This window comes from Pseudopodoces humilis, chromosome 1 (genome assembly GCF_049639895.1).
Source record: "Pseudopodoces humilis isolate 2021_Gansu_Grassland_sample_001 chromosome 1, ASM4963989v1, whole genome shotgun sequence".
In the NCBI taxonomy this organism is placed as follows: Eukaryota; Metazoa; Chordata; class Aves; order Passeriformes; family Paridae; genus Pseudopodoces; species Pseudopodoces humilis.
The window spans coordinates 108735470-108748170 of record NC_142200.1 but is presented as its reverse complement, the minus strand read 5'-3'; the positions used below and the strand labels follow the sequence as shown (position 1 = coordinate 108748170).

The 12701-nt window shown below is 37.4% G+C and overlaps 1 protein-coding gene across 2 annotated transcripts in view; it reads left to right on the top strand.

The window, feature by feature from the left end:
* The window catches only part of DNAJC13 (DnaJ heat shock protein family (Hsp40) member C13), a 57026-nt gene that overhangs the window by 26739 nt on the left and 17586 nt on the right, over nucleotides 1-12701 (top strand). For both annotated transcript variants that reach the window (XM_005519003.3, XM_014248627.2), the window contains 16 exons: nucleotides 740-893; nucleotides 3007-3110; nucleotides 3187-3346; nucleotides 4314-4376; nucleotides 4740-4841; nucleotides 4991-5095; nucleotides 5490-5692; nucleotides 6130-6214; nucleotides 6695-6849; nucleotides 7768-7813; nucleotides 7996-8150; nucleotides 8751-8952; nucleotides 9617-9732; nucleotides 10525-10603; nucleotides 11215-11350; nucleotides 12442-12626. In XM_005519003.3, the coding sequence (XP_005519060.1) occupies nucleotides 740-893; nucleotides 3007-3110; nucleotides 3187-3346; nucleotides 4314-4376; nucleotides 4740-4841; nucleotides 4991-5095; nucleotides 5490-5692; nucleotides 6130-6214; nucleotides 6695-6849; nucleotides 7768-7813; nucleotides 7996-8150; nucleotides 8751-8952; nucleotides 9617-9732; nucleotides 10525-10603; nucleotides 11215-11350; nucleotides 12442-12626 (2050 nt within the window). The remainder of the gene's footprint in view (nucleotides 1-739; nucleotides 894-3006; nucleotides 3111-3186; nucleotides 3347-4313; nucleotides 4377-4739; nucleotides 4842-4990; nucleotides 5096-5489; nucleotides 5693-6129; nucleotides 6215-6694; nucleotides 6850-7767; nucleotides 7814-7995; nucleotides 8151-8750; nucleotides 8953-9616; nucleotides 9733-10524; nucleotides 10604-11214; nucleotides 11351-12441; nucleotides 12627-12701) is intronic.

Sequence of the window (12701 nt, the reverse complement as noted above, 5' to 3'; positions counted from 1 at the left end):
CCACAGGTCCTAAATGCAGCTTGCTTGCCTGTGAGTTCTTACAACTGTCAAAGTTACAAGGGAGGGGCATCCATCTGGAAAAGATATATCACTTTGGCTAGGGCCATTGTGTTAAATAGACTAATCAAACTTGGCTTGGCTAACAAACTGTGTAAGCAAGCTTGGGGAAATTCCTTAAACTTAGCTGCTTGATGTTTCTAAAAGTCAAATAGTTTCATGAAAGGAAGATTTGTGTGCTCCTAAACCTTTGGTATTAAAGTCCATTCTCAATCTTTGGATCCAAAGGCTGTGTTGGTAACTTCTACTAAAGAATGTCCACTGACTGTTTTGTGACACTTACGGCATCAACTTCTATTTTACTACATGAGCTACTTTATGTTGTTGTTGGTTTAAAACACAGCTGGTATGTGCATGTCTGCTGCTCTGGATTGTTTACCTGTAGCCTTTACTGGCTTACAGTGAATTGCTTGCCTTTCTCCTGCTCATCAACTACATGCAGATGGCAAACTGAGCCCAAAGGGATGACATGGGCGTGCTTTAGTCTAGGCTAGTGTCCATGGCTATGAAAACAGTATACAAGTGAACAACTGTAATTACTGTAACAAATTGGAGACCACTGCTCTCTGTCTTCTAATTAAGGTCCATTAATGCTAACAATCTCCCCTAGCTTGCCAGCTGAATTTTATCTGCTTTTCAGATAATGTTTTGAGGGGTTTAAACTATGTAACTTCTTTTTTAGATTTGTTCAGGATCATGCTAGATCAAACTTGATTTGGAACTTCAAAACACGAGAAGAACTGAGAGATACTCTTGAGTCTGAGATGAGAGCATTTAATATTGACAGAGAACTTGGTAGTGCTAACGTTATCTCATGGAACCACCAGGAGTTTGAGGTAATTGACCTACTGTAGGGCAAAATGCATCTGTAAAATATGTCTACTTGAAATGTCACTTCTGTCTCTGATTCCACGAGTGAATCTTGTGTGGATGATCCCTGACTGCAAGCTAGAATTTTTTTTTGGGTTATGGAATCAACTGCTAAGGCTTGAATCAGTGAACAGGTACTACTGTCCAGTGTCACTGTGCAAAACAGAATCCTCTTTAACAAATGGTGCTGTGGAGATGAAACATTTATCAGAACCCATGGTGTATTCTTGCATTAGGTCAAGAGTTGGTCCTTACACTGTTGTCCAGATAAGTCATATTTGTTTTTGTGTGTGTTCTATCCAAATTGTTTTGGGTAGTTTCAGAAGTCACTTTTTTCTGATAACAAGTTTATTGTCTTTATTTCCATCATATTTCAGTAATCCTGTGTCTGTTAAATGCTGTATTGCCAAATTATGAATAGGCTATGGGGCTAAAACATGCTGCATTGTAAATTATAGATGAAGGTCATTGTCATCCCATTCTAGGAACAGCAGAACCAAAACTAATAAAAAAAACTTGGATGCTTCTGCAAAGCAATCTGTATGGTCCTGATTGGCTTTCTCAAAACATCTTGCAAGATGTTTTCAAGTAATGTGCTAATAAACACTTCCTTTACTGTTCTCTTACCTCCAGTATTTTTGTGGTTCCAAAGAACAATGTGGTTTTAATTAATGTGTAACGCTTTAGCAAAGCAAGGCCACCCTTGAATTCAACTGCAAGATACTCCTTAGATCTTCCCATTGCCATCCTTGAGTATGGCTTTCTAGTTACATTTGAACTGAGAACTATTAGTGAAATGAAAACAAACTTGGGTTGGGGAATTTCTTAGCTGATTACTCTGAAAATCAGGAAGAACTGCAAGACATCAGGCTAATGCTCTATGCAAGAGAACAATTTTACATTTTATCCTTATCACACAACTATAGGCTGCTTCTTACACTGATGCAGTAAATAGGCTGGGTTTATATTGGTATTTCTTGCACTTTGGCATTTGTTTTTCAAAGTTTCCTTCAGGTATAGGTCAGGCACAGTGTCTGCTATCCCAACCTTTTAGCACTGCAAACTGGGACAGAATCAGAAGTACAGATTTGAAACTTAGTAATAAAGACTTCCCCCATGTACTCTATGCTCCTGTGTGGCTTTAGGCTGCTGGAACGTATCAGTAGCATTCTTGCAGCTATGACCTGGGATACTTTGGGACTGGATTGAACAGCTGCTGTCCCACAGATTTGCTTTTAAATAGTAATGAATATGTTATTGGACTATGCTGTAAGTATTTGAACTAGATAGTGGTGACAAAGACTTTCCTATCAACTATGAAATGTTTGGCAAGGGGGGTGGTGGCTTGAGACTCCTCTGAAAGCATACTAGTTGTATGATAGGCTATGGTGAACTCTGTAGATAACTTTGTGGCCTCATGAAAAATCTGCAAAGTATGGATAAAAAAAACACACTGTAGAGTAGCTTTCTTGTATGTTAGAGGTAAGTGCTTGCCAAGTGCTTGTTACCACTGAACATTGAGGCATTTATTAAATTTAATGTAGTTGCTCTGAAGTTAATGATGTTTTTTATTGTGCAATTTTACTTCAGCTTCTTGTTTTGTGAACTGATGCCTCTAGGCTTTTATTATCCAGCACAGCAGCAAGCATAACTAGTAATTAGATCATGCTTGTGTTTCACACTTGCAGTAACATTAAGTGAAATACCTTGCAATGGTATAACTACTTATTAAAACCTGAGTCACTGAATGCAGTGTGTTTTACTCAAGTTTAGTTAATAAAACCAGCTGGTATTAGAAACAAGTTAGTTGAAGGCTGGAAATAGAGATTTCAGTAAGATAAGAAGCTTCATTTATTCATGAGGGCAGCAATAGTCAGTGGCTTTTATTTTGTAGATGTATGTTTCTTTAACAGAAAACTTGCGGATATCAGTTTTCCTACAGCTTAGGAGAGTTTGCTAACCTTGTTGGGTTTTTAGACACAATCGAGCTCAGTATTGTTATGCAAGCAAAAACTTACTGAAGGAGAAACAATATATATTGTCAATATATATTGTTAACTAAGGTGTTCTGTGTTACAGGTGAAATATGAGTGCCTTTCTGAGGAAATAAAAATAGGGGATTATTATCTAAGATTGTTGCTGGAAGAAGACGAAACTGAAGAGAGTGGAGCAATCAAAAGATCGTGAGACATTATTAAAACCTTATCTCATTCCTAAGGTCTGTTTGTTTTCTTTACTAAAATCTCATTTCTCTTTTAGATATGAATTCTTCAATGAACTCTACCATCGCTTCTTGCTTACCCCAAAAGTGAATATGAAATGCTTATGTCTGCAAGCATTGGCCATTGTTTATGGAAGGTGTCATGAAGAAATAGGACCATTTTCTGATACTAAGTACATTGTTGGAATGTTAGAAAGGGTAAGAATTATTTTAAATTATTGCATATAGTAATTAACATACTGATAGTCCAACATATGTTCAGATCCTTCAAGTTACTGTGAAACCCAAGTTTTGTATTTACAGTATGTGAATACTTTTTTCCATGCTGTCCAACAGCTGTTCTTAGTATCTCCCTTTGTTTCAGTTTCATTAAAGTTTAACTAAAAAACCTGCTGATCATAGAGATATTTCAAACTAGTCTCTTTAAGGCCAACAGAATGCAGATATAACTTCAGCTTGCTTTTTAAAAATGCAGAAGCTTTATAAGAGGAGAATCTTTTTTCATATCACATTGTTTCAAAGTACTGACTTTGAGTCATAGTCCCAGACCTAATGAAACAATAGCTCCAGATGAGCACATGTGGTGGATTAGATTTGTAGTATTAGCTGCTTTGTCTATTAAGTGTCTGTTAAGTTATGTCTGACAACTGATTCAGCTTGCAAAAATAAATTTCCGTTAAGTCTGAAGGAAGAGTTCTGCCCTTGCATCAGCATGGGTTTTGGCTGTTGCAAGTGAAACTGAACCAGTGTAGTTCAGTTGTTTTGTTATTTTGCTTTGAGCCTTGATAATCTCACCAGGGATTTAGATTGGTATTAGACAGTTACAGGGATGTAACTGTCTGCTGGCTAAAAGCAATCTCTTTTTCTCTTGTGCTTGTTTTAACTGGTTCACTGGGATTGCAAACGTAGTCCTGATAGAGCAGAGACTTGGAAGAATAGTGGGTTTGATCCAGGGCAGCAACAGTGTTGCAGGGCCTTTGCTCCTCAGTGGCAGAAAACTACCTTTATTAGCTGTGCATGAAACTGAACACTTAATAAATAGTCAGCAGGTTTTCTGGGCATGAAAAAACAATATGGGGCTTTGCAGCTGCAGCTGTGTTGATTTTTGAAGGGAACTTTTAGTATGTGCTATGAAATACTAACTTGTTCTTTTCTGTTGCAACAGTGCACTGACAGGCTTGAGCGGGACAGATTGATCCTGTTCCTCAATAAGCTGATCCTCAATAAGGTAAAGTGGACATGTACAGCAGTTTATCAGTCTTTTGACTGTGTAAAATAGTCTGAACTAGTCTTTCAGGATTAACTTGAACAAAAATTCAAGTATTGAGGAAGTTTTATAATAATGTTTGATACAGCTTTCTGGAATGTGATAGCTGTTATTTACTGGTGAGAAAGCTGAAGGAAATATGTAAATATTGTGGTGATTTTATCATTCTAGTCACTTTAGAGAATGATTTGACTTGCTTTGTGGTCACTTCTTACTTGAATAAAGCTTACTTGAATAAAAATTGATGAAATAAATAATCATTGCTTAATTGCAGCAATGCTTATCTAGAAGATGATTTTAGTAATTCAGTTCATTTATTGACAGAGAAATGTGAAGGACCTTATGGATTCAAATGGTATCAGAATTCTTGTAGATCTTCTTACTCTGGCACATCTTCACACGAGCAGAGCTACAGTCCCTTTGCAGGTATGGGGCCTTTGTTTCTTACTACTCATATGTTGCTCTGCAAAAGGGATAGTTCTTAAAAAAAAATCAATGTACTTTTCACATTTCCTGTAGAAATGTGATATTTGCACTGTGAAGCTAAAGCTATTCTTGTAAACATCCACATTTAGAGCAACGTGATTGAGGCAGCACCTGATGCGAAGAGGGAGAGCGAGAAAGAATGGTACTTTGGCAATGCTGACAAAGAAAGGAGTGGTCCTTACAGCTTTCAAGAGGTACCTGGCAGCTTCAGACTCGCAACTTGACGAATTATTTTTGTCCTGGTGACTGGGTGTGTCTCAAACAGTGAGAGGGACCATAAGCAATGCTAAGGAATGTTCTTCAAGTAACTCTTTAAATAAGGATTAAAGCTAGATAAAAGACTTGATGTAGTGCCAAGAACTACAACCTTTTTGGTAAGACTGCCTACCCCTCCATGCCTGTTAGTTGCAACATCATCTGACACCTTCTACTTCATGATTCTATGTGACAGTATTATAAACACATTGAAATTTCATTCAACAATAATAGTCAGCTGTACAGCAGTTGAAAACTTGCCATGAGTGTGTTTAGGAGCAAAGGTGGTTCTGAATGCTGAATAAACTAAATTCATCTCTAATCTTGCGATAGATGCAGGAACTATGGAACAATGGAAATCTGACTTCAAAAACTCGTTGCTGGGCTCAGGGTATGGATGGCTGGCGACCCTTACAGGTCATCCCTCAGCTGAAGTGGTGCTTGCTTGCCAGCGGCCAGCCTGTGTTGAATGAGACTGACCTTGCCACACTTGTCCTCAACATGCTCATCACCATGTGTGGATATTTTCCCAGCAGGTAAACAGGGATTTTTCAGCAGAAACGGTTAACTTTATCTGACAGATGCATGAATTCATAAATTCTGTCTTAAAGCTCTTCTTAGAAAGTAGTACATTAAGGAACTCTATTAAAGAGCCTTTTACATGGTAGTAATTCATTCTGTGGGCAAATAGAGAGTTTGTAAATGAGACAATACTAATATTGTGAAAGGGATGGCAAGAGTGAATGCACAAGCTATGTGCATTTCTAATGCTATAGACAGGCTCTTGTTTAACTTAAAACTGCTTTAATGCAGGACACTAAACCACATTTACTAAGTCTAACAACAAACTTTGAAGCTAATGAAGAAAGACAAAGGATGTGGCTTCAATAGTCTAATACTTAATAAAATTGTTAATTCTTGAAAGAGAAAAGGCACTGATTGTGCTTACTGCTCTACTATTTGATTTCTTTAGGGATCAAGATAATGCTATTATAAGACCTCTGCCTAAAGTGAAAAGGCTGTTGTCAGATAGTACTTGCCTTCCTCATATCACTCAGGTAAGTAACTTCCAAAATGCACCTAAATGAGTGAAAGTTTGACTTTATTGTCTTCCACATCTGAATGCTTTAGGTGGGGCAAATACATCAAGGAACAATTGTAACATTGTGCAGATTTCTGACCATGCAGTTGTTCCTTTCATAGGGTGTGGTTTCAAATTTCATGCTTTGCAGCCAATTTTGTAAAGAAATACTTCTGTTCTTGGAGATACTGAAGAGCCACCTAGACCTGGATTATAAAGACCTGGACATGGTCTTTATCAACTAGGTCTTGAAGATCATGCTTTTAGCAGAGGGATTTGAGGTCTCTTTCAACTTAAAATAGTCTTTGATTGACACTTGCTGTTTTCAAGCTGAAGTATTCTTTAACTATAATTCCTGTAAATTTCTGGGTTGTCCCAATAATTAGTTAAAGGTTCAATTTTGGCTAGATAACTTGCACTTCTTGCAGCTAATATAAATGCTTGTGTTTGATTTCAGCTATTACTGACTTTTGATCCTATCCTTGTGGAAAAAGTTGCTGTATTACTCTCTCATGTCATGCAAGACAACCCTCAGTTACCTCGTTTTTATCTGAGTGGAGTATTCTTCTTCATCATGATGTACACTGGTTCCAATGTACTTCCCATTGCAAGGTGAGGAAAATGAACAGCCAAAAGTACCTTGTGACCAGTCATGCTCAGGACTGCTGCTCTACATACATCTCTACATGCTCTGGGGGAGTGTGGGTAGCTAGAACCAACATGAAATTCTTCTAAAAAAATTTCTTCCACATGACCTAGTCAGTCACTAAAAAGTAAATTGCTTATGATCCTTCCAGAGAGGGAATGAGAGCATGTCCGATGATACAGTTTTAACAGTACAGCTGGGCATGCCTCATTGTAGAATAAACACTAAAGCACTAAAAAGCAGTAACACAGGCTACATATATGCTGATGTCACTTTTCATAGTAGGCAGCTATTTAAAGGGTTTAAAAAGTCTGAAAACCTCTTTCAATATTGAAGCCTAAAGCAGTTAAATCAATCTGTACTCCCTGATAATGCACTGCACATGCAGGTGGCTATTGCAGTTCATTTCAGTACTTTTCTTATAAATGCAATAGTTCATAAAAAGCTGTCCTACAATTCCAGTTAAGTCTCTTGTACAGTGAAATGCTTTGGGAAATGATTGCATGCTTCCCTGATGACTCTGGTGTAATAGACCTGTCAGCAGTTAGTATAAAATCATCCCTGCAGTGATGATCTAACAGCACAGAGGTTGTCTGTGTCTGTCAGCATCTTTTTTTGTGTGTGTAGAAAACAAGCTTTCAGGAACAAGGCTTTCAAACTGAAATGATGAGCATAAGGCAACATTTATAACACAGGAGTGTTTAGCTTGGTGGAGTTCCAAGGATTTAATTAACTTAGTGCAGAAATTCATACAGCTGTTGCAGTTACTCTTCTTTCTCAAAGTAAATGTGCAGTACCTGCCAGCTGGACTATGTTGGTCTGCTTACTATTCTAGGGTACCGTAGTATCAGACAAAAAGAAAGTAACTGCTGTTTCTCTTCTAGGTTTTTGAAATACACACATACAAAACAAGCTTTCAAGTCTGAAGAAGTGAGTAGATTGCAAAAGTAACTACCTCTGTTTCCAAATAGTTTTGCAGACTACCTGTAGTAGTTTTTTAACTAGAATTTAAAAGAACTATAAGGGAAAAGGGGGAGAGCTTTTTGGTCTCAAATTAATTAGCAAGACAGAATTCAATTACCTTTGAGATGACCATGTGATCTCTTCTGTAGACAAAAAGTCAAGATATAGTTCAAAGAAGTATACTTGGACATATTCTTCCTGAAGCAATGGTGTGTTATTTAGAAAACTATGAACCAGAAAAATTTTCTGAGATATTCCTTGGAGAATTTGACACTCCGGAAGCAATTTGGAGCAATGAAATGAGGTAACTGTTTTCTGTCAGAGGGACAAATAAATCTGAACGGCAGGTTATGTTGAAGATGTATTTGACATTCTTAAAGAAAGCTGAAAATACCTGGATTCCATGGCTTCCTCTTGTTTACCTTCTGCAAGGGCAATGTCCTGCACTGCACTCTGCTTCAACCAAAAATAACCAGGGCAAGGGAGAGCAGAATTGGCAGTGGGAATGGGAATATTTCTCTGAACATCTTGAGTAAGTTATTTTGTGAATGGAGATTTGACTATGTGAAGTGTTTATACTTACTCATTTATATGAACATTTTTATTACCAGTATCTATCTCTGTGATATACCTCTAATATTTAAATACATATTAGGCTCTCCTAGAAAGTAAAGAGGTGTTGAGAAAGGCAAAATACCACTTTTAATTGTTTTCAATAAACTAGTTTTCATGGTGTTTAAATAGCTGTCTGATAGAAAAGGACAGAATCTAATTCTAACCCCTCCTGAAATGTGGGAAAATTCTAAGCAAAACCTTTGCAGAAGAAATCATTGAACACACTTGTACAATGAGTGAGGATTGAGGACAGCTGGGCAAGTGTTAAACTAAGCTTTGTAACTTTTAGGCGTCTAATGATAGAGAAGATTGCTGCTCATCTTGCTGACTTCACCCCTCGTCTTCAAAGCAATACAAGAGCCCTCTACCAATACTGTCCCATCCCAGTTATCAACTATCCCCAACTGGAAAATGAGCTGTTCTGTAACATTTATTACCTCAAGCATCTTTGTGATACACTCAGATTTCCAGACTGGCCAATTAAAGATCCGGTAAGTAGGAAGTATTTTAAGATTCATTTAGTTCCTGATTTTTCAGTCCTAAAAGTTAATGAAAAGTCCTAAAATATGAACAAAAATCAAATGCTAGGTTTATTGCAAGTAACTCCTTTATTGTGAATTTTGGTCTACAAGTAAATACTTTAAACCCTACTTTATCTTGAAGTACCATAGTGTTCTTTCCACATAACAACCCCATAAATGTGTCCTTCTTGTGGTGACTACTTAAATAGCAAAATCAAGCATCCAAGAAACTTCAGAGAGTGTTTCAGTGACTCTTATTTTGGGGGTGGGGAGAGGGAATGGAAATCACGGCTTTGGGGTTCTGTTTGTCCATACTGCAGAAGAAACCAAGCTAACATGTCAGTACATTAACTGAAGAGATCTTTTTGGTACAAGTCTATGGACTAGATTTGTCTAAGCAGCTTTATTTATTCATGCAGCTTTGCAGTTTTTATAGTATCATGATGTGAAGTGTGTCTTAAAGTGATTCACCATCCTCTAATTTGACTCTTACATAGTCATTTTAATCTCAAGGTGCTTTTCAAGATAAAAATCTTGAAAAAATACAGGATTAATTAATAAAACAGCATTTTATTAAAAATTATGTATACTGGTGTCAGCATAAATTAAACACTAATAAATTGTAATTCTTGAGGTTAAACTGTTGAAAGATACCCTAGAAGCTTGGAAGAAGGAGGTGGAGAAGAAGCCACCTACCATGTCAATAGATGATGCTTATGAAGTTCTTAACCTACCCAGAGGACAAGGCCAGTAAGTTGTCTTCAGGATTTAAAGTTGTATAACTACTTTTATATAAATTCCATGCACTAAACAAACTGAAGTTTCTTGTCTCCGTACTTGAGTTATTGGTACCAGCTCGGTCATGTGTAGCACCTTCTTTCACAGTGGAGGATTGATTTGCTGAAGAGAAACAAAGCTTGGGAATACAATTCCAGTGTTAGAGAAGACAGTTGTTAAAGTGTTTAGATAAGCTGAAAGTGGGGGAAAGAATGCTTTGAGCTTTGCTCTTTTAAAGGACAAGCTTTAGATTCAACCATAGCGAGCAAAGAATATAGCAGAACTTGAATGTGTTCAAAGAAGCTTTTTTCTGTAATCATCCTTCTCCCTCCCCCATATTTCCCTTTTTCTCAGTGATTATATCCTTGGAATTTCTTGTGTCCTGTCTTGCCACTGGTTTCTGACTTTAGTACATTTACTGCAAATGATGAAATACTAACTTTTAACACTTGTAGCTCATTTAGATTCTTCATTTAAAATATTGAGGGACTTTGAGCGCCTTCTGGTTAGTATATTAGGTACAAGATCTATTAAAATACTTTCAGTCTCTAAAACTCCTTCCTATTGTGACTACATGATCACCCCTGATTCAGTGTAAGATGACGAAGCAGGGTTTTAAAAAGGAAGTAGGAGAGCTCTGTAGTTTTCACTCAGTTGCAGTTACTGTTAGTAGTGTTGTCAAAACCCCAGGCTGGTTTTGCTGTGGGTTTTTTTGTTGTTGTTTTTTGTTATTAAATGTAATTGATGTGACTTGTTTTATTGTAGAAATGATGAAAGCAAGATCAGGAAAGCTTATTTCAGGCTGGCTCAAAAATATCACCCAGACAAGAATCCAGAAGGCAGGGTATGTACAGCACAAATTTATGGTGTTAACAAAATGGGGACATACTCAGCTATTATGTATATTAAGAATTTTGAAATGCACACTTAAATTGTATTTTTTCCTTTTAAAAGCTATGCCCTAGGTGAATGCTAAAATACAGATTAATGCTACAGATGAATAATTGAACTAATCTCATTCAAGGTTTTAGAATTTCTACAGTAAACTGGTATAGTCAGATCAGACTCACATCTCAGAAGTGGTCTTGTTTAGAGAGTTACAAGGACCTAAATAAGCTATTTGTTGTCTTTCAGAGACTGACTGCATCCTCTGCCCATTCTCACAATCCAGCTATACTTACTGCTTTTGTCGTAGTATGATTGACTTGAAGTCTCTTGCCTAGGGCAGAGTTCAGGAGACAAAAGAAAACTGATCTATGAACCAGTGTTGTTTGCAGTGTTTCCTGGAGTGCAGTGAGGCACCAAAGCTAGTGCTGTCACTAATAACCTGAAATGCTCTATTTAAATTTATTTAAATGCTTTATTTATTTATCTCCTTAAACTGATGCTCCAGTAATTTAGAGGGTTCTAGAGGGTTCTTAACAACACTTATGGGCTGTTTCTCCTTATTTGCAGGACATGTTTGAAAAAGTTAATAAAGCATACGAGTTTCTATGCACAAAGTCTGCCAAGGTGATAGATGGGCCAGATCCAGAAAACATAATTTTGATCTTGAAAACTCAAAGCATCCTCTTCAACAGGCATAAGGAAGGTAAGCATGCTGCCTCAGTGTTTTATGTTAATTTATTTAGTAGTCATTTTGGTCTGCTTTAATCTCCTCTCTTCTTGAGTCTCTGCTCTGTTGATCTGGTTTCTGACTTGCCACAGCATTATGTAGCTATGGTATAGGGATTCAAAATAGGACTTTTTCTTCCATGAAATAAATTAATCTGCAGTAAGACTTAATTCAAAACAGCATGAATAGCTCTTTGAAGTGCTCTGCTCCAGCACTAATCAGTTTGAATCTTCCTCCGTACGGAATTCCATCTATGCAGAAAAATCCGCTAGTACTCAGTCACCCAGATGCTGATTATACATGAGATTACACTCACTTGGCTATTAACAGTGAGCCATTCTTGCATAAATTCTGACCAGTGTTAGAGTCCTCAGGTGAGTGTGCTGCAACACAACCTCTCTCACTGCTCAGCTGGGAAAGAGGGATACCTGGAGCACCCTAACCCTTGGCTCCAGCTACAGTCTCGGGTTTCCACCATGTCCAAGTCTTGCAGAGCCAGCAGTGTTCTGCTGTGTGTTACATTATAATGGTAAACCAAGAATCCCACGTGCAATCATAGTCCTGTCAGTTATGTGGAGCTAGGGACAGCATTGGTATAGACTTACATGTTGGCTCCATATGAAAAATGAAATTATTCTTTAGCACTGCTGAACTCTACAGGAATGAAAAATGCAATTTAAAACTTAAAATTGTTGTGTCAAACTGGACATGGTCCTTATAGGCTTGTTAGTCAATCCTGGCCTAAGACACAGACCAAGCTATACTTGTGTTTCTCTGGAGAGAGACAATCATCACTGGCAAGTCTCTGATCTAGGGGGCATACTGAATTGGAGATAAGCCTTTTTGATCTTAAATAAGTTCTTCCTGTGAAGCTCTGTTGGCTTCTAGCATGAACAGTTTTATGTGGTAGATTGTGTGGACTGTTCCATCTTGTTCCGGATTCCTCAGGTGTTGGCTTCCTTTCCTAGTCCTTATATATCTGATATATCTTCCACCAGTAATTTATGATGGCTTAAATTGTTTAGACTCTGCATATACATAAACTTGGACTTTTTTTCCTCTTTCAGATTTGAAACCTTACAAGTATGCAGGCTATCCTATGCTGATAAAGACCATTACCATTGAAACATCAGACGACCTTTTGTTTTCCAAAGAATCTCCACTGTTGCCTGCTGCTACAGAACTTGCTTTTCATACTGTCAGTTGTTCAGCATTAAATGCAGAAGAACTGAGGAGAGAAAGTGGAATTGAGGTAAATCTAAATAAATGTGTTGAAATGCATGTTTTTAGTGTAACTTTTCCATAGCTAGAAAGCTCAGATCCTCAA